The sequence below is a fragment of the Eschscholzia californica genome, unplaced genomic scaffold, assembly GCF_041429995.1.
Source record: "Eschscholzia californica isolate CP2 unplaced genomic scaffold, dmEscCali1.0.p SCAF_5, whole genome shotgun sequence".
Lineage (NCBI taxonomy): Eukaryota > Viridiplantae > Streptophyta > Magnoliopsida > Ranunculales > Papaveraceae > Eschscholzia > Eschscholzia californica.
The window spans coordinates 32,767,647-32,789,796 of record NW_028238472.1 but is presented as its reverse complement, the minus strand read 5'-3'; the positions used below and the strand labels follow the sequence as shown (position 1 = coordinate 32,789,796).

The window sequence follows — 22,150 nt, the reverse complement described above, 5'->3', positions numbered from 1 at the left end:
ATGTTATTGTTCCTTGATTTGTTGAAAGGTGAAACAGGAACCTAATCACAATCATTATTTCTTTATACTATTGAACAGAAAGCGTACCGGTTTGGTCGTTGAAAGCACTTATTTAGACGTATCCCAAGTTATTCTCCTACTTCTAGCAAGAGCTCCGTAGAGCTCGGTTAAATGGAGTTGCGGAGCTTCTTTAAGAAAGAAGTAGAAGGTTATATATACATGATATGAGTAATTGATATAACATATATACAACATATTCCAATTTTTATGGTCTGTATTTTTTTTAACAAGTTTTGAAACTACAAAAATAAGTGAAAATGAACTCTCAAACATTAATAACTTGCAAACAACCTCAACAAAACTTCATTAAACAACATGAAACAGAGATTATTCACATCTATGATATTTAGAGCAAGTTTTTCAAGTTTTAAATTAAAACTCCCATACTCCATACATCTCAAATTCGTAACCGAGTCTAAAGCACAATAAAACTCGTCAAGTTCTAGCCGGAATCACCTTGTCTCTATTGGTCGATTATCTGTTAAAAACGAAACAGGAGACATCTATACACCGAGTCCTGTTAGTTGTATATTAAAATAGAGACGATTTAGATATGAGTCACCTCTTCTCGATCAAGTATCCTCTTCAAGTCATGACCTTCGTCTGTAGTTTTAGCTTGGTTATAAACAGATTCAAGTGCACTCATAAAAACCCTCGAGAAACCTGTGATCGCCTCGAAAGCATTAGGGAAACCCATTTGCAAGTTGTTAAGTGTCATTGCTCTTGTCACATTTACCAACTTCTCATGTTTTGATTTTTCTTCGTCTGCTTTTGCTCTTAAAATTTCCACCTTTGCTCGTTTCTCTGCAACTCGGTCTCCCTTTCCTCTAGAACCGGGTATTCCCACTGTAGAATAAGGCTCATATTTGCACTCCAACGATCGAAGCTGAGATAGGTTCTTCTCGAGAACTTTGGATACGGTTTCTGATTTCTTCTTCTGTTTTTGTTCTTCGGCTTGTTGAACTACAATGGCGTGGATTACTGTCAAAAGCCCGTTAATCCCATCAGACGCCACTTTGTCAGGAATTCTATCAAGTTCAAGCTGCCATTGGTCACAAAGAGAGTAGATAGCTGCATTCTGCTTGGTTGTCGATAGTGGGTGATTGCTAAAGTGAAAGAGACTGAGACGGAGCCAGCCTGTAAGAGAGTGAATGTAGTCTTTCTGACTCTTGATTAGGTTACAGAATGCTAAATGCCATTGCTGGACTTCGAGCTCGAGTTGAAGCGTTGCTTGTCTGTGGATTTCGGATGTTGGCTCAGTTGACGGTATTGTATTAAGGAACTTTAGCTGCTGGACTATGTGGGTTTGGACCTGGTGGCACTCGTACATGCTTCTCCACATGCTCATTAAACTGCACATGGAAAGATGGTTTCTTCATGAGCCCATTGGATTGTACAAATTATCCATCTTAGAAACAGAAGAAATTACTAAAGCACAAAGGATAATAATATTAGAACTGCACATTCTTTGGACGAGGAATACACAAATTTGAAAATGGCCAATGATAAGAGACTATACATATGAATATCATTTGGCAATTCTTACTGTGGTTGCAAAATTCACACGCCCTAAAGTTCGAGAGGAAGAACCCTAAACGGACCAACTATCGTTCTCTACTTAATACCTATAAATTACACAGGATAAAGTTTGAGAGTACAGTAAGGTTTCCAAGACTGGAAAGCAGGATTTGAAAAAGTATAATTGACATAGAAAAAACTTGAAACTATGCATGCCAATAAAATATGCGATTTGTGCTTATGGAGATTGTAATCTAGTTCGATAGACAAACAAAGAAGCAGAACAAACAAAATGCCGAGACATCGTTACAGACCTAGATAGAAAACCAGAAGATTCGGTGAACTAGTCAAATCAAGATCCACAATGAGAGATTATCAGTATATGTATGAACTTATAATCAATCAAAATTGAAATCAAATGTATGAGCAAAAAAAAGGACAGGATTTGAAGTAAGATAACTAACCCTTTGACAAGTTCAAGTAGCTGAGGGTATAGCTCAAACTCCCTCAATCTAATGATCTCTGAAGAAGTTGTCTCCATTGCCTGAGAAGCCACCATCATCCTTGATTCCAATTTCTCAATCTCTTTCTTACTCTTCTCAATTTTAATATAATCGCCTCCTTTCATTTCTAGCTTCCTGAGTTGGTTCACCATCTTCTCATGCTCAATCTTAATACTCTGAGCTTCCTATGACACAAATAACAATCTCCAAGATAAATCAGATGATCAAAATAACAAAAACCCCAAACTCGAAAATCAACAATCAAAATCAAGTAAGAAAAGACCAGAGCCTTGGTTCTTGTTTTCAGATATGGATTGTTTATTGTTCGGTAAAATAATAGATGAAATCTAGATTATGATTACCTTGACTTCCTGGAATAGTTTTTTCTCCCAAGCATAAAGTCTTTCAACAGTGGAAGAATGGCTAAGTCCATTAGTACCAATATTACCTCCAATAATCTCTTCATCCATTCTCCCAAAACTACTTGATTTTGAATTTGATCCCCATGTCCATAATAATGGACTGAAATTCCTCCCATAGCTATAAACCTTACCTGAAAAAAAAAAGAACCCAAATTTGTTCTTCAAACAAGATAGAGAAACAAATCTAAACTTGAAGGAAAATCAAAACCCACAAAACAAATTGTTTGATAAATAACCTGTTGATCTTGGATTAGTGAAAACAGAACTTGATACTCCTAAGATTGATGAAAGATGACCACCAGTATCAGCAGCTTTTAGGAAATACTCATCAAGCTCTTTAATAATCTCATCAAGATCTTTAGTATTTCTTGAGACAACTAATGCCATTTCACTTGTAGTATCTTTTGAAATACTAGTAATAACAGATGGAGGAGCAGCAACACTAGCTGCAGCTATGGTTGTTGTATTAACTTCAGAAGCAGTAGTAGTAGTGGCTTCCCATTCTTCTTCAGTGACAGACCTTGATGAAGGAACAAATGGGTCCCAGAAATCCCAACCTGAAGTTTGTGGTGGTGGTGGTGGTGGAGGTGGTGGTGGTGGTGGAAGAGCAGGGGAAGCTGTTACTGATGTCCAGTTATCAGAGCTTGTACTCATAGGTGGAGGTGGTGGTGGTGGAGGAGGAGTAGGTGGTAGATGTGGTGGAGAAGGAGGAAGAGGAGGAAGATGGTGGTTGTGGTTGTGATGGTGGTGGTAATGGTGTTGATGGTGGGGATGAAGATGAAGATTGGTCTCACCAGTAGCAAACTGAATAAGAGCTGAACCAGTTCCTCTAAGAGATCTAAGATAAAGAACATGATAAGAAGAGAAGGCTTGTCTTGCTTTTACTAATTGTTTCATATATCTCTTTCTAGCTTTACATCTTGAAACCATTTCTTCTTTCTCTACTCTTGAATAACAACAACCCATTTCTTCTTTCTCTCTCCTCCAAAAAATGATTCTTGGGTTGTTCTTTTAAGTGGTGGTGGTGGTTTTAGTAAGATCTTCCCCAATCTAATAACCCTCTTCTTCACACTGTGGGTTTTCTCTTTCTTCTTTTTTAAAGCTCCATCAACTCTCTTTCTCTCTCTTACTTTGATACCAAAAACTGCAACTTTTGTTACTGAAAAACTTCATCAAATGCTAGGTTTGTCTTTCTTTGTTTTCATCTCTTGGATTTTGAGAACAGTGGGTAAGAGCAACTCCAATGGGTTTTTCTTCTCTCTCTCTCTCTCTCTCTCTTAAATTACTTATACGTTACCATTTTTGTCACTCAATGGTTCAAATTCAAACAGTACTTCCATCCTCACTGAAAAGAAACTTTGCCTTCTTTGTATCTCAAGCTTATCTTCTCTGGGTTTCTTTCTCTCTCTAGTCTCTTCTTCTCTCACTTGGGCTTGGGGTAGTAGGGTAGAGAGATGATAATCTTCAACAAGAACACAAACAAAAAAATTTCTTGAGAAATGTACAGCACTACAGTAGACAATAAGCGTTGGGTTTAGTGCGAGGTATATTGCTTTATTTGAATATTTATCTCACAATTATACCCCTGACAGATTAATTATTTACGAATCTTGGTTAATTCCACTTTAGCCTCTAAAGATGCCCACCTCACCAAGATGGCCCCTAAATAGTAAATATGACCATTTTTAAAGTTTCCGTCAATCAACTTTAACTGCTGACTTGCCTTTTCGATTTTTACCCCTTTTTTCGTAACTCTTTCGCTCTCTATCCTTTGTCACTATCTTCTTGTCGGTAGCTGATCTTCGGAGGTCAGACAGTCACCGGGCGCCGATAATCATGAAAAAAAAAATCCTTCTTTTTTCTCCTTTACTTCTTCATCCCGCTACTACCACTTCCTCCAGCCGCCCATCTTCTTCTCCATTTCTTTTTTTTCTCTTTCTGGTCTCTCTCTTCAACCGTTGAACGACGAAAAAGATCACTCAGCAATTAAGTTTGATTTTAGAAAAAGATCAAAATGGAGGTCAAATAAAAACTGTTCATCTTTAGAGAGACGTTTTGGTGAGTTGATCATTTTTAGGTGACCAAAATAGAATTAACACAAATTTTGTTAATAATGAAACCAAATGTAGTAGTTAATGAACCAAAGTGGAAATGAAAATGTGAAGAGATAATATCAAGTTTTGGTAAAAGAGTAGGGTATTATGGTCAAAATGAAAAGTTAAACGGCCACGTAAAAGCTTAATATGGTAATGAAGTAATTGTGAATTTATGACAGTAGATAGTTTGGTTATTTTGGGTAGTACAGATGGGTACTTTGGGGAAATGAATTTGTACGGGGAAGGGATTGGCTTCTCTGGGGAACTGTGTTAGTGGAACAACGGTGTACATTATCTTGGCGAACGGAAATTTAAAGGCGCCCTGAACAACCGTTTTTACCGTCGGAATGACATAGATGTAGGATTTTTTTTGGGTGCTTCTAAAGGCACCAAGCCAAAAGGCTGTTAACATCCAGCTCTATTAGCACCAGGCTCAACTGCTCATTTCTCTGTTAGCACCGTTCAACTATGTAGGCACCAGTCAAAGCCAACTTCACCCCTAACACCTCCATCCGTTTATCACAAAATCAAACAAAATCTATCGGACGGACTGAACCAGTCCGAACCTTGAGAGGACCAAACGGATCAGTTAATCCGGAACTTAAGAGGACCAAACGGATCAGTTGATCCGGGACTTAAGAGGACCAAACGGACCAGCTGATCCGGGACTTAGGAGGACCAAACGGATCAGCTGATCCAGGACCTAAGAGGGCCAAACGAATCAGCTGATCCAGGGCTTGAAAAACATCCCAATCCTCACTCTTTCTCGTGAACTCGACCATGACCAGCTCTTCTGCTACTTCTCACAAGGCTTTCTTCATCTTTCTCTCTCTAAAAACCCTTATTCTCATCTCTCTCTACCTTTCTGAATCTTGCTATCTTTCTTCTACATTTACAAAGGGGATATAGAAGGGATGAAGATGAACATGAGAAGGAAGAGGAGAGAAAATGAGTTTATTTTGTGGATGAAATTTGGTGAAGAAGGAAGAAAAGAGTGGACCCATTCTTTTCAATTTTGTGTATTTACTAACAGGAATAGAAAGTAAATAAGTAAAAAATGATTTTTTTTTTTTTACTTACACTATCTAGATGAGCACACATGATTTTTGTTTTGGAAAAAAAAATGAATTGGTATTCTTTTTATTTTGGAAGAAGAAGATGGAAGAAGCAAATGAAGGTGAATGTCACCCACATTAAAAACCGGTGCTTATAGAGAACTCGGGTCAATGGCTATTGACCCGAGTCAATAAAATTTCTGGATGCTAACAGCCTTTTGGCCCGGTGCCTTTAGAAGCACCCATTTTTTTTTATATATTTGATAAAAAGACAAATTAACATTTCAACAATGATACAACTCCCGGCTGATTTCCGGGTCAAAACCCGGGCGGGTGAGTTGGCAAGCCAACCGGACGATTATTACAATCAGATTTTCTAGAAAGCAAGAAGCTCCGACCTTTACCCGTCTTCACGAAGAAAATCAACCCCCAAACCCAGTTAGGGTTTCCTGGCCTCACCAAAACAAATATGAAGCTTTGAATCAACTGAAAATCACCATCATATGTAAGTTTGTTTGATTTCTTTTTTTTTTATCTTTACTCTACCTCTCTTTCTCTCTCTCTGTCTAACTCTCATCCTCTCTCCCTCTCTACAAGTTTGAAGGGGACTTTCATTTTCTCCAAGTAAGTTCTTCCATTTTCTCCAAGCAAGGGCGGAGCCAGGGGAGGCTACCCCTGGCTGCAGTCAGGGAGTAATATTTTGATCCCAAGAGAAATCTATGCACAATAGATGAAATAGCCTGGGTGGTTATGTGCCCTTCCTCCCACGCACTCGACCTGAGTTTGAATCCACTGTCCCACATTCCAACTTTTTATTTCCATTTGTTAAATTAAATCCACATTTACCTTCATATCATATAAATTTGTACTTTTAGTCCCAAATTATACCCCCTACTTATGGATCTAATACTTTTTTAACCCTTGTTTTGTGCTAATACAAATTTTCCTCCATTTGTCAGGTCCCATCAAAATTGTATTTTAGTTATTTCTTTGTCCCAAAACTAGCAATGATCACATGAACTTTAAATTGTTAAGTTTAATTTTTCTTATGTTCTTTATGTTTGAATTATTACGAAATTTTACATATTCGACAAAAAATGCTTCTCAAACTACTACTTGTCACTTTATTTACATTAGAAATGAAATTTTGTCTTTCTAATTATTTTTTGGCTAGTCCGGGATAATTTTAAATCCTAGCTCCACCCATGTCTCCAAGTAAGTTCTTCAATCTCTCTAGGTTCTAATCGAATTATCAAGACTTCAGTCATGGAGTTTTAGGTTTTTGTTTTGATTTTTTGTGAATTTTTGTGTGATTTTTGTTTGTGGTGAATAATAGAAAAATCAAATTATCATACATAATGTCCACTTAAATTTTTAGTTCAAACGAATCAATATGTAGGAGTTAGGATCACCAAATCTTAACTAGCAAGTTTCAAACTTATGTAGTTTCCTTGTACATAATCATACGGTGTCTTGTTTCTATCTCTGTTTGAGTTCTCATGGACCTTTAGTTCTGTTTTTTTTTTTTTTTTTATAGGGAACAAATGTGGTGGACAACTTGTTAGACAGTGAGGATATTCATTTTCGTATGTGTAATTTTAGTTAATTTATTGACCTGATTATTGTGTTTGGTATGTCAATTAGAGAGCTAGGTTTTGTTTGTTTTGTTTTGGAATCCTTATCCGAGGTGAACTTGGTGAGACAAAGAGATTCCCTATAAAATTAGTTTCTTTTGTGTAGAAATACTTATGTCTATTAAGAACAAATATGATTGATTTTGCCGTAATTGAACCCTAAATGTCTTTTATGTGATCCAAATTAGTAGAATATCTTTTGCACAGATGTCGCAATCTTCAGAAAGTGAACATATGGATGATTTTGAGCTAATGTTCGAGAAAGAAAGTGACAAACATAAAGAAGTAATTGTACCAAGTGTTGGTTTGGAGTTCCAAACCATTGATGAAATGTATGAAGTATGTCTTTCTTATGCTAGAAAAGAAGGGTTCTCAATAAGCAAACGTTCATCAAAAAAAGGGAGAGGAGTAGTCCGATACATTACACTGACTTGTGGGAAAAATGGGCGAGCTAAATCAGCAAGTAGCAATCCTATTCAACCACAACCTACTAGTAAAACTGGGTGTCAAGCCAAAATTTGTGGGAAGTTGAATGAAAGTGGGAAGTACGAAATTACTAGTGTTCTTTTAGAGCACAATCATATTCTTAGCCCCGGAAAAGCTCGCCACTGCAGATGTTATCGAAAGATTAATGCACGTGTGGCAAGACAACATGAAATTAGTGATATGGCAGGAATTAAAGTGATCCGAAACTATAAGCAACATGTTGTAGCAGCTGGTGGACATGAGAATGTCCCATTTAATGAAAGAGATTGCAGAAACTATATACAAAAGAAAAGAGCAATTCGTCTTGGGGAAGGAGATGCTGCAGTTATTCAATGATACTTTTTGACTATGCAAAAGAAGAGCAATGGTTTTGTTTTTAATATGGATTTAGACGATGAGGGTTGCTTACGTAATGTCTTTTGGGCAGATAGGAGGAGTAGAGAGGCATACAAAGAATTTGGCGATGTTGTAACATTCAATACAACCTACCTAACAAATAGATATGGTCTTCTGTTTGCTCCTTTTGTTGGGATTAACCATCATGGGCAATCTATTCTTTTGGGTTGTGGTTTTTTGTCTAATGAAGATACAGAGACATTTAGTTGGTTGTTTAAGACTTGGCTTGATTGTATGGATGGTAAGGCGCCTGATGATATTATTACAGATCAAGATCAAGCTATGTTGTGTGCTATTGAGGAAGTTTTTCCTAACACAAGACACCGATGGTGTCTTTGACATATAATGAAGAAGATACCTCAGAAACTAAGTAGCTACAAAGAATACAAGAAGATAAATACTACGCTACATGATATTATTTATGATACAGTTAGCATCGAAGAGTTCGAGTCTAAGTGGAAATATATGATAGGTCATTATAGTTTATGGGATAATTGATGGTTGGATGATATGTATAGAGAGAGAAAACGATGGTTTCCAATATTTGTGAAACCTTACTTCTGGGCGGGAATGTCTAGTACCCAACGAAGTGAGAGTATGAATGCGTTTTTTGATGGATATGCTAACGCGAAAACCTCATTAAAGGTTTTTGTTGAACAATACAACGTCGCTATAAAGGATAAAGTTGAGAAAGAGGCAAGAGAAGACTTTAGGTCTTATAATTTTGTCTTGCCTTGTGTGACTCCTTTCAAAATAGAAAAACAGATGAGGGACATTTACCCACTAGCTAAGTTTCAAGATTTTCACTCCGAACTGTCTGGAAAACTTGCTTGTGACTATGTGGATGTTAGAGAATATGGCGCATAGTATGAGTATTTAATTTCAGAGAAAGAGGAATTTAGTAAGGCTAGATATATGGTGTTGTTTCAGCCTACTGAGTGTGAGATTAAATGTAATTGTCTTTTGTTTGAGTCTAAGGGCATTTTATGCCGACATTCACTGATGGTGTTGTGTAGAAATGATGTGAGGGTCATACCAGAGAAATACATTCTAAGGAGATGGAGGAAGGATGTGAAAAGATCTCATACATGGGTTAATGTAAACTATGGCGGGTGGGATACAACACCAGAGCAGAAACGTTATGATGAGTTATGTTTGTTATTTACCGAAATAGCAGATGAGTCATCTTTGGACGAGAGAAGCATTAATCATTTAAAAGAATGGATGTCGAAATATAAGTTGAAGATGAACTCAAAAGAAGTCAAGAGAATTAGTTCAGGGACAAGTCGACAAACGGGTTATACAGTCGACTGTGAGGATAATGCACGTGAAGATATCCATGATCCTGTGTTAGTTAAGTCGAAGGGTCGTCCAAGAGAGACTAGATTTGAAAAGAAACCATACAAAAAGAGAAAAGTAAGTCGTGTTTGTCTAACTTACCTCTATTAATGTTTCATATTTTTCTTACATTGTCTATTATATTAAATCCTATTATGTTTGTGTTTATTTTATAGGTTTCAAGTTCTAAGACGACTTCATGTGAGCCTGAGGTGAAGACACAAGAGAGTTTGCCCCAAGTATATTCAACGCCGGAACCTATGATGGTAATTTGTTAACTTACATCTTTTCATCTTATTTAGTTAAAATTCTTAGCATGTTTGAGTTTAATTTATAGGTTTCATCTTCTAAGGTTACTTCATGTGAGCCCGAGGTGAAGACACAAGAGAGTTTTCCCCAAGTATATTCAACGCCGGAACCTATGATGATAATTTGTTAACTTACCTCTTTTCATCTTATTTAGTTAAAATTCTTAGCATGTTTGTGTTTATTTTATAGATTCCAACTTTTAAGATGCCTTCATGTGAGTCCGGGTTGAGTACACAAGAGAGTTTGACTCGTCGTAGTCAAACTATATTTTCTACACCGGAACCTAGGAAGGTAATTTGTTTAACTTACCTCTTTTCTTCTTATTTAGTTAAAAAAATCCAAGTTTGTTTAAGTTTACTTTAGTTTAGAAATCTTAATATGTTCGCTTGGTGCAGTCTCACATGGATTTATTGCTGGGAGTGTATCGTCCTCAATTTGCAAGTGGTTCAAATGGCCTGTTTTCAGCAAATGTGGGAGTTCGACAATCTGGTTATGGAATGACACATTTTCAATTGATCGACGAGCCCGACGATGAATTTGATTTTTCAGTTGACGAATAAGAAGATTGCGTTTTCGATGGAAGGACTAAGAAGAATGCGTTTAAACCTAATTTGATTTTTCAGCCGAGGAATTTGATTTTGTAATGCTTGTAATGCAGCAGTAACTTCTAATTTTGAATTTGAAGTGCTAGCAGTAACTTCTAATTTTGTAATGCTTGGATGTATTCAGCATTCACCTTCAGACTTCATTTGTTTATGGAGTGAATCTTGATTTTGACCAGAGTTCTGAACCTTTTGAACTTCACTTTTTCTACTATGTTTTATACCAAATCTTGGAGAAACATATATTTTCTTTTCCTCTTTTATGTCAACTGAGTTATGTTGATTAAACTAGAAAATGTAGTCTTCTACTTAAATTATAATGAAGTTCGCATCTGTTTTATGCTTTCTTGGTGTTAATTCATTGATACTGAAGATAAAGTTAAGACACTGTTACAAGTTGTGCTCTAAGATCAAAATAAACCACATGAAAATAAAGTTAAGACACTGTTACAAGTTAAGACATTGTTTTATGCTTAAATTACAATGATAGAGTACATAATTATCTGGCATTACATGAAAATAAACCATACACAATACATGATTACAAGTTGTGCCATAAGATCAAAATAAACCACACAACAACAATGACCCAAAATAAATTACATACATAGTATATGACGATGATTACATCTTTTTGATGGCTTTCAACTTCAACTCTGCGCTTTTTATAAGTTCTTTATTTAACTCTTCACATTGTTGGTAGCGCTCCATAGCTATACGAGATTCCAACTCCAGAGACATAAACTTTTCAGCAATACGACTTATTTCGATGTCTTCTTTGGTAGACGCCTCCGGTATGTCATCACAATCATGGATGTCTTCTTCAAAAATGTGAAATCCACATCGACGCTTTCCATTATAAAATGACTTTGGGCAACATAGAACCTTCGACCTTCAGATTTTGACGTGATGAGCTTGGCAGGACCATCCCCACATGGACATAAGCGAAGTTCATCCAACCAACACCAAAATCCACATCCCTTGTCATGAAATCCTCTCTACACAAAGAATTATTGTAACTATATACTTCAAATAGTGTATATAAAATATAGTAAAAAAAAAACTATACCGCTTGTGGACACTTTGTAAACCATCGATTAGGATTGCGCTCAGTTCTGGAAAGCAACACTTTAAGAAAACCACTCGAGCAAGCACACAATATATGTTTTCTTTCTTGTACGGAATCCATTATCATTGATTTTTTATTTGTCAAAAATAGATAACCTTCATTTTAGACAAATTTGACCAAAACAGAACTTTTTAGGCATGATTTAGAACATATATGAAACCTATTTCAAAGTAATTAGGGAAAATTCGACTAATTTTATCACATAAGAAAATTACAGTCCATTATTTTAGACAAATTTGACCAAAACTGAACTATTTAAATACAATTTCAACACAGTATCATAAAATATCTACATATGCTAATAACCTTCATATCAATTTCGTTAACTAGCTAACAATTTCAACGTTTTGTATTCAACAAATGATGGGAAGGTTGAGTAAAAACCTTTAAGCAATTCATAAACCATATACAAATGCCCTAAGAACTCTCTTTGGATTTCAAACTACAAACTTGATAGTAAACATTAATCTATACAAATGCAAAATCGCATTCATTTATCAATTATCATATAATTAACCCTAATAACTTTTACCCTTCAAAATCATGTGTACCATTCAAAGCTCCAAAATTTATGAACTCAATAGCATATATCTCTAAATCAATCAATCTTGCACTTCCCCAATACGTGACTAAGCACAAAGACAATTACAGTCCATGAATTTCATTTTGAAGTGACTAGAATCAAACTCATTCCCAACTACCAAAACCCTAAATCCAAAATCATCAAATGATCAAATAATATGTATATCAAGAAATACAACTAAGGAGATCTGGATACAATCATGAAACCCTAATATCTTAAGAAACCCCTAATATGAATCCACGAATTAAAAGATACCCAGAAATCTTAAAAATCGAACCCAAAATATTGCTAGAAGATATAAGAACAATCTAAAGAAAATAAACCAATAGAACAAGAAAATACCACAAATAAAAATCACACAAAAATTCACAAAGAATCAAAACAAAAACCTAAAACTCTATGACTGAAGTCTTGATAACTCGAGTAAGACCAAAATGCACTATATGACTCAAACAAAACTGAAAAAACTCAAGAGAAACCTAGAAAGATTGAAGAACTTACTTGGAGAAAATGGAAGTCCCCTTCAAACTTGTAGAGAGGGAGAGAGGATGAGAGTTAGACAGAGAGAGAGAGGTAGAGTAGAGATAAAAATAAAAATAAAGAAATCAAATAAACTTACCTATGATGGTGATTTTCGGTTGATTCAAAGCTTCAGATTTGTTTTGGTCAGGCCAGGAAACCCTAACTCGGTTTGGGGTTGTTTTTCTTCGTGAAGATGGGTAAAGGTAGCTTCTTGCTTTCTAGAAAATCTGATTTTCTTTCACTTTAATAAGCGTCCTCAACTGTAATTATATCTAATATTAGGGACTACTTTTAAATTCATCCAATAACTTAAGAAAATCAACGTCCAGCTCATGGTACAACGCCCGGTTGGCTTGCCAACTCACCCGGCCGGGTTTCGGCCAGAAAATCAGCCGGGTTTCGGCCAGAAAATCAGCCGGGAGTTGTATCATTGTTGTTAACATTTTGTGCTTATAGGCACGATAAAAAATTTAGAAATGCACTTGAAACACAATTTTAAAAGCACTCATTTTTCCAATACTAAAAATATCCCTTCTTGAATCCAAAATTTCAGAAAAACTAAGGTTGAAACTTTGAGTTTTGAGTTCTCCTTCCAACTATAGTTCAGATAATGAAGGAAGATTCAAGACTGCGTCGATTTTTTGCTATCAAACCATCCATTTATTTTAGGTTTAGGTGTTTGAATATCTTTATTAGTTGTTTGAAGTTGAATATTTAAGCTTTCAACTAACTTTTAATAAAATTCCAGAGAGAGAAAGTTTAAATTTTTACTGATAAATAATAATGGAAGCAAAATCTTCTATTGTTTTAAGGTATGATTTTACTTTTTGAGTTACTTATTTTCATTATTTTAACAATTCTATACATACAAAAGTAATTTGAACTTCTAACTATTTTGTGGTAGCTGAACAAAATGTTAGTCGGTACAGTTACTCCAAAGCAGTGCAAACTCATTGCAAAGCACTGCAAACTAGTTGCAAGCACCCAAAATAGGGGTTTACATTTAGTATCTGAACCGACCAAATCAATCCGATCCAAACAGATTTGTGCGATTTGGGGACCTATCCAATGGTTATCCGGATTGTTTCGGATACTAAAAGATCAAAACCGAGGGTTTAGTTTGATCCATATATTTTTTTGGCGAACAACCCAACCAAACCATTTATTATTACTTTTTATATATTATATACGTAAAAGTATATGATAGGGCATGATGGACGATGGGATTCAATCGTTTATCATTTTTTTATCTTCCTCGAATGTTGATAAACTATGTCGAATTAATCACGTACATGTAGACTTAATGGTTTGTGAGATAATATTAAGTTTAGCAAATTTGAAGTATAATTCTAGCAGGTTTTGAAATCGAAAACTCAAAATTTTGTGTATTTGTTTGGGAATTAATTTTATTTTGGCCCAATAACAATATTTTATCAAAAAATTGAAATATTTTTTTGTCACTGTGGGCCAAAACAAACTGCCGGCCACTTAGAGCGGCCAATGCAGCGAATTGTCACAAATTGGGGGTCAAAACAGAATTAACCATACTTTTTACTAACGCTATTGGTATTTAGAAATTCCAAGATCCACCTAATTAGATGGAACTTTGAAATTGACCAATTTGTGAATAAATTTGTCTTCAAAAGTTTTGGGGTCGTCTTTTGAGTTAAAAGTTCTTAATTTTTCATAAAAAAGCGAACAACACAGAATTTCAAACTTCTAAACACACAGTGTAAACCAATAACAGTGAACTTCGAAGTTCTTACAAAAATGATCGAACCAATACTAAACTTTAAATTTTGTAAATAAAGTTCTTAACGATTAACACAGAATTTCGAAGTTCCAAAAATAAGGTCTTAACAAATAACAAAAACTTCAAAGTTCTTATGAACTTTGAAGATCTATTCTGGACGAATAACCCTACTTAAGTATCATTTCTACATGGATAGTTTTGCTTTAATATTGAGTGGGCAATTGAGATCCTCAAGAGAAATCTCAAATATTGAGTTTCTTCTAAGACATCTTAATACTCATATTTAGTAGGCATTGGAGAGTTTCTTGTAAAAGAAACTCAAAAAATCCTAGCTATAGCATTTGGACTTTTTCAATCTTGTACTGAAAATTCTTCTAAGGGATGTTTTTGTTACGTGTATGAACTTGACAATCAATAAGGACTAAAATAATACTTGTCATGTTTTTTGTCCCATATTTCTCTCATCCCTTGTTGGAAAACTCGTCAGAGTCGACTAATTTTCCAAAGCAGGAATCTTCATCATTTTCTTATGGCATCTACAGTTTCTTCCGACATATTCATCCCTCGTTCGCTTCTACTGATGTCAAAAATGGTTTTCCGTTAATTAGTCAAGAAATAGGGACTTGATGCATGACAACGCCCGTTATGAAAAGGATATTCCGTCAGGTTGATTAAGATTCCTTCTTCCCGCTCCTGCTCCTTAGAAACCTGGAGGAAAACTTGCAAAGGATTCGGAAACAGCTCTGACACTCAAGACAGTCAGATTGCTCTTTGCAGTAAAAGATTGATTATTGATTGAACCTTTTGGGGGCAAGTTGTGATTACTCGGTGAAAGTGATCGTGTCTTGTGGAAGACGATGGGGGCCATTTTATAGGTTGAATCAAACCGACTGTGATAGACGGTGTAGGTAAGGCGGTTGTGATCCACCGTGTAGGGAAGTTTCCTACTGTCCGTAGTTAGGGTTTCCATTTTGGTTTATCTCGTATCTAAGATAAATAGAAGTTCCTATGTCAAGATACTTCGTAGATATCCTGCCGAGGTGATATATCTTCTAAGAGATGTTTCCTCCTTCTAGACTTGTTGAAAGTGTCTTGAATATGGGTTGATATCAAACCCGGTTTACGCCCCGCCAACCCGCTTACAAGGTATATGACGAAATCTCATGAAAGGTGACTTGTTGAAAGTTCTTGAATATGGGTTGATTTCTTACTGCTTTTCTTAGATTACTCGTTATTGATGACATTAAATCCCAATTGGCATAACAAACTGGTATCAGAGCTAAGGTTTTGAGGTTTCTGTGATGGCAAAATACGAGATAGAGAGTTCGATGGAAATAACGATTTTAACTTTTTGGAAGATTAAAACGCGAGCAGTATTAGTTCAACAAGGTCTGCTGAAGACGTTGAATGGGAAGGTTGCACTCGCGGAATCATTATCAGAAACAGAGAAGGAAGAACTCATGAAAAGAGCTCATGGTCAAATTCTACTTTGTTTGAGCAATGAGGTCTTGCGGGAAGGAGCGACGGAAACTACAGTCGATGGGCTATGGAGTAAGCCGGAGACAAGGTATATGATGAAATCTCTAACTAATCATTTGTATCTAAAGAAAAAATTATTTAGTTTACAGATGTTAGAAGGGGAATCGTTGAAAGACCATTTGGATGAAATCCACCGAGTATTCTTGGATTTGACAAATATAGAGAGAATTAAACACAAAGATGAGTGCTATTCATTTGACCAAAAATCAAATGTATCACGGGAGAACTAAACATATTGATGTCAGGTATCACTTTATCAAGGACGTGATTGAAGAAGGGATGATCACGATGAAGAAGGTTTCTACGGCAGATAATCCAGCGGATATGATGACCAAGGCAAGTACAACTTTCAAGTTTAAGCATTGCTAGGACTTGATTGGGATTTCCAGATGTTGAGCCCTAGCAGACCAGGAACGACGACGGCTCAGAGGCGCTGAGCTATGATGGTGGCAGATTTAAGTCAAGAGGAGCATATTCAAGTCAAGGTGGAGAATTGTTGAAAGTGTCTTGAATATGGATTGGTATCAAACACGGTTTTTTACTCGCCAACCCGCTTACCTCGGCTTCGAATTTTGGACCCGTTAGCGGAGCTTATTGCTGAGATAATGCTGGTATGCGAAGCAGGGCTCTGAGGCAAAGTTGATCTCCGAGACAGAGCTGGAATGCGAAGCTAGGCTTATGTCAGTTATTAGTGTTAGCGTATCCATGTGTAATTCGGATTTAGAGAAAAAGTCAGTGAGGCGGTGGGATTAGGGTTTTAGTGGCTATATAAACTAAAATCCTAAGGAGATATCAGTAGTCTTAAACTCACGAATCTCTTGTGTAACTTGTTTGCTTATCATAGTGGAAATCATCGCGCCGTTGTCGCCGTGGAGTCGGTCTCACCAACCGAACCACGTAAATCTCTGTGTTCTGTTCTTGATTGTTCCTTATTTCTTACTACTTTTTTTGGATTACTCGTTATTGACCACATTAAACCCCAATTGGAATAACAAGACTCTTGAAGTCCAAGCTTACTTTAACACTTAAGATCTTTAACCGTCTGAGATCTTTAGAAAGATATCGAGATTAAGTTGGTAAGCGCGACGCGCTTCTGCCTTCCCTGTTTAGGGCGTAACACATCGACCTTGCTGATCTGACTGTGTTGTAGACGAAACAGGCCTGGAACCTCCTTAGTTGATCCTGACCGACCTCCAATTCTGGACGTAGGTGGCGGAGCCTTGAAGGCCCAACAGTCCTGCTGCCTTAAGCCGGGTTGACCTGTTGGATTTCGGGTATATTCTTGACGTATTGACGTCAGTCAATGTCTGGGCAGTTTGTGCATCATCACGAGTTTCGCCACTCCTTAGTTGAAAGTAGAGTAACTAAGGAGTAAAAGTGGATGATGCATAAAATGTCTATACGTTGACTAACATTTGAAGAATCAAGATCAGACCTAAAGTCCACTAGGTCAATTTGGCTTAAGGTACAAGACAGCTGAATCCTCGACGATCAGTCACATATTCCCCTAACTGTGAGGTCGGCTAGAGGAAACCAGCCCTATGACGCCCTCGACATGTACGGATCAGCCCTAGGGTCTCTAAAGGAATGAGGGGGATCCACGTACGTTCGGTCGATGCCTTACGACCAGAACTAGGAAGGCAGAAGTGCACTAGCAACCTACCGACTTAATCCCGAAATATCTACAGAGATTTCAGTCGGTTACGGATCTCGAAGTGTTCAAGCAAGTTTGGACTTTACGCGTCTAAGGAAGGAAAATTCTCCTAGAAGATCTATCACATCGGCAGGATATATATGAAAGATCCTTGAACTTAGGAACTTTCATCAATCCTAGATCCGAGATGAACATAAAGGGAAAACTTTCCTCTACGGCAATCACCGCCACTTCTTAAGCCTATAAAAGGGCCCCCACATCGTCCTTAACAGACACGATCTTTAAACCCTAGAAGATCACAGTTAACTCTGAGTTCTCATAACTTGCCCCCCACGTCGGAGCTGTTTTCGAACCCTTTGCAGGTTTTCCCCCCTTGGGAACCGACGAACAAGAGCTTAGAGATCAGAAGCTTGGGGATCAGGAGCTTGAAGATCTAATCTTCTTAGGACTTCTTCTTGTTTTGTTTTTTGGTTCACCAAGATCGCTATCTTTGAACCTCCATTGATTTCTCTCACTCGAATTAGGATCCCATCCTTGAGCTTCTTTAATGGACTCATAGCCCCTAAACTCTAATTACAAGAAGGGAAACGATACGTAGATCGTATAAACTTGAAATTAAAATGACTACAAATTGCACCCACCCGTGCTTAAAACAAGAATGAAAGAAATAACTTTCTATGACCATACTAGTTTTCGCATTCACATTACATGCATTCATATAATATTTAAGGCTAACAATTATATATGCATGATTATTCGGGAGATACTTTTGTCGACATCTCTATGCCACATTACGGACCTTAAGTCTACATTCAAAGAATTCGACTAATGGTGCGTTCGGTTTTATCTTTTATGATTTCTATAATCAAGTTCAAGAAAAAACTCCGTTTGGGCTTTTGAAAAGCCCGGGTCAATTTCGGAAAAATACGGTTTGACTCTTAATGATTTCCAAAATCAATTTTAAGAAAAACCCGTTTCGGGCCTTCGAGTGGCCCAAAACAGTTTCGGGCCTTCGGGTGGCCCAAAACAGTTTCGGTAATATTTGTGTGGGATCGGGAGAAAAGTTAGACTTTCGTCAGAAAAACTCCCACTCGGGTCAAGACCCGTAAAACTTCGGGCCACAAACCTAAGTCATATTTGGAATAACCCGGGACAACCGTAGGTCAAGGCCCAAGACCCTAAGGTCAAGGCCAACAAGGTGGTCCGACCCAAATAAGGCTTAGGTGGTGCATAGGTCTGGCCCGTGCTCGATTCGACTGAAGGGCGAGAGCTTTGGGTCGTGCCCAGCACGGTCTGGCCGAGACTAGACGCGTCTAGACGCATCTCGATCTCGGCCTAGGCATAGGGTGCGTTCTGGTCCTAGGACAAGACATTAGCATCTGGCCCAGTCGCGTCTGACCTAAGGCCGAGCCTTTGGGATGTCTTGGACCAAGTCCGAGAGTCCCTAGGTCGTCTCATGCGCATCTTAGATGCGTCTGGCCCTTGGCCGAAGCTGTTAGGCCATCTCCGCACTAGACCGAGATGCCTATAGCATCCCCGGCGCGTCTCGGATTACCAGAAGCACCCAAACGCATCCTAGACGCGTCTGTTGGTTGTTTCTGGACGCGAACCTGCCGTCTCGGACTTGGTCCGAGACGGTCTCAGTTGACCTGGTCTTGTCCCAGATGCGGCCTGGAACCGCGTTTGCACGTTCCAGACTAGGAACGCGACTGGCCCGGACGCGTCCTAGACGCGTCCCAGCCAGTTTTTAGCAACTTCTAAAGTTGCATGTCCTTGCAACTTGTAATTTATTTTTTTCTTTTGCTTCAAAGCTGCTGTCCCACTAATTTTAAAACTTCTAAAAAAAACCAAAAACTTGGTTCAAACGATTTCTAAAAATCAATGAAGAACAATTCTTTTGAAAACACTTTTCAATACCGAAATAAATCGAATATTTTTGAAACTGTTTTCAATCATCAACTTTGAAAATCAATTTGAAAACTTTTAAATCACATCAAAATCATCAAATTGAAGACTAAAGCACTTTTATACATAACTATCCATCTAATCAATCATGGATTAGTCCGAAACTTAGCAAAAATTAGCTATGTCCAAAAGGCTCTGATGCCACTATTGGGTTGTGGTGTCTTCTAGTGTTCTAAGCGGAATCTCAGATATCTCATGTCTAGTAGGTCCCAAGATCATCATGCATAAGCTAATAATTAACTAAAAATTGAGGATTACCTTAATCGCTAAATTTCCCTCGAACCTTTCCAATCGAATGTGCAGACCAAAAGATCCAAGTGTTGCTCCTCTACTCAAGACACCTGAATGATCAATTTGATCTCCCACCTTGTAGCTAGCTAGAACTCCAACGGTGGTTTGATTAGAAGAACTCCTTCTTTATGACTAGTTAGATAGCTTGGAAACTATATCTCTTTCTTTCTCTACTTGATGTTGTAAAGTAAAAAAGCTTCTTGAGAAATTCCACACCTTATTCAAGACCCTAAGAGACATTATATCGAATCCTAGTTAGATTCCAACCCTAATAAGGTTTCCTAAAAGTCCCTTTTGAATAAGATTAAGGAAATAGTCGAAAATAGAAACTAGTTTCCCTTTTCCGTGTTTCCTTAGTTGTAGCCGTCCAAATCAAGCCCAACTGGGTGGATCTGACCGGCCCCATTAGGGGAACCGGCTAGCCGAGGTCTGCCCCAATCCGGACCCTAAATCTTCACTTTTAATCCCCGACCCATAATCCCTTCTTTCGGGTCTTTTGTGCTATCTTTGCCTAAACTTCTTTTAGGCCTATGAGACATGTTTATGGGGCTCTGCCATGATTATGTCTCATCCCACTAGTCATATCATCCGATCAAATAGACATTCTTTTGTGTAATCCGATGTAGGATCCGGTCGAAGTTAGCCGCGAATTACTTCGTAATTCGACGGTCGTAGTTGGTTTATCGCTAAACATTACGACCCCTAAATCGTCCGGACTTGATGATCTTCTTCATCAATTATCCCATCTGACAAATTGCTCGCGTTACATCTTTGATCGAAGGACATCTCTTTCAACCTCCCACTTGTACTTAAAACAAATGCAATGATTGATTCCCGTGTCAATTTGTATCCCATCTGATACGTCACATCTTTCAGATTTTCTTGATACCGAGTACAACTGTCAAAGACAAATGATTAACTTTTAATCCATTTGAACACGTCCACGCATTTTTAGTTGCTACTCATCAAGCGACCTTGAGACACTTTTTCCTAATGTAATTAGGATGACACATTCCATTCTTGTGCTCCCACTCAGCTTCATGTCTATCATGTCTTTCCCAGTATACGCTTTTATAACCTCCTTTTACGACGCGACGTTTGGCGGAACCAAAGTCAGACATTTTTTACATAAAATGAGTGAAACACTTAATCTATAGACTCAGAGAGGAACATGCTAGTATTATGTTCACAGATCAATATGAACATAACCCTTAATCTATAGACTTAAAGTACTTAATTTCGTGTGTCAATCTCATTCAAATAGAGTAAGTAAACAAATTATTGAGTTCGGTTTTGATGATGCACAAAATATCCAGACGTTGACTAACGTCAAGAAGTGAAGAATAGACCAGAAGTCCAACGGGTCAACCCGACTTAAGGCAGCAGGACTGTTGAACGTGCAGCGCTCCGCTACCTACGCCCAAAACTAGGAGGTATCAGCCCTATTTCGCCTACAACACGATCAAATCAGCCTCGGAATCTCCAAAGGAATGAGGGGAGTCCACATAAGCTAGACCGATGCCTCACGACCTAAACTGGGGAGGCAGAAGAGTGCCGCAAGCTTACCGACCCAATCCCGAAATCTCCCCAAAAGATCTCAGTCGGTTAAAGTCTGAACTGTTTAAGCAAGCTTGGACTCCAAGAGTCTGAAATGAGGAAACATCTCCTAGAAGATCTATCATCTCGGCAGGATATCCACGAAGTATCCTTGAACTGAGGAACTTCTATTTATCCAAGATACGAGATAAACTATAAGGAAAACCCTAACCACGAACAGTGAGAAATTTTCCCAAAAGGTGAATCACAACCGCCTCATCTAAACCGTCTAATCACAGTCGGTCTAATTCAACCTGTAAAAAGAGCCCCCAATCGTCTTCCACAAGACAAGATGACTTACAATCACCTCCACTAGGTTATCACAACTCGCCCCCAAAAGCTTCAATCAGTATTCAACCTTTTACTGTAAAGAGCAATCTGACTGTCTTGAGCGTCGCACCGGTTTTCGAACCCTTTGCAGGTTTTCCCCTCAGAAATCTCAAGAGCAATGAGCTAGGAGCGAGGATCTAGGACAGAGGAGCGGGGAGCAAGGAGCAGGAGGAAGGAATCTCGATCTATGTAACATAATATTCTATTATAACGGACGATGTCATGCATCAAGTCCCTATTTCTTGACTGATTAACAGAAAACCAGTTTTCGACATCAGCAGGTTTAAGGTTACTTACATATCACACAAATGTCATCAGTCGTCGTCGAACTTAGGGTGTTGAAGGACCGACCAATAATATGAATGGAAG

The 22,150-nt window shown here is 37.8% G+C and overlaps 2 protein-coding genes and 1 long non-coding RNA gene across 3 annotated transcripts; 1 reads left to right on the top strand and 2 right to left on the bottom strand.

Annotated features, from left to right (window-relative positions):
- Positions 1–340: 340 nt before the first annotated feature.
- LOC147538671 (pyridoxal-phosphate-dependent serine hydroxymethyltransferase, putative (DUF632)) lies at positions 341–4,054 on the bottom strand. Its single transcript, XM_086643683.1, has 4 exons — positions 2,740–4,054; positions 2,444–2,634; positions 2,043–2,266; positions 341–1,412 (listed from the first exon to the last, which is right to left on the bottom strand). Exons 1-4 carry the CDS (start codon positions 3,467–3,469, stop codon positions 608–610), a joined length of 1,950 nt encoding a protein of 649 aa, XP_086499809.1. The 5' UTR covers positions 3,470–4,054; the 3' UTR covers positions 341–607.
- Positions 4,055–7,495: 3,441 nt separating this feature from the next.
- Positions 7,496–8,110, top strand: LOC147538670 (protein FAR1-RELATED SEQUENCE 5-like). The gene has a single exon (XM_086642989.1). It carries the CDS (start codon positions 7,496–7,498, stop codon positions 8,108–8,110), a length of 615 nt encoding a protein of 204 aa, XP_086499115.1.
- A 2,742-nt stretch (positions 8,111–10,852) lies between these two features.
- On the bottom strand, positions 10,853–11,675 carry LOC147538669 (uncharacterized). The gene is made up of 2 exons (XR_015224913.1): positions 11,489–11,675; positions 10,853–11,417 (listed from the first exon to the last, which is right to left on the bottom strand). It is a non-coding gene; the product is annotated as an uncharacterized LOC147538669 (long non-coding RNA).
- Positions 11,676–22,150: the final 10,475 nt, after the last annotated feature.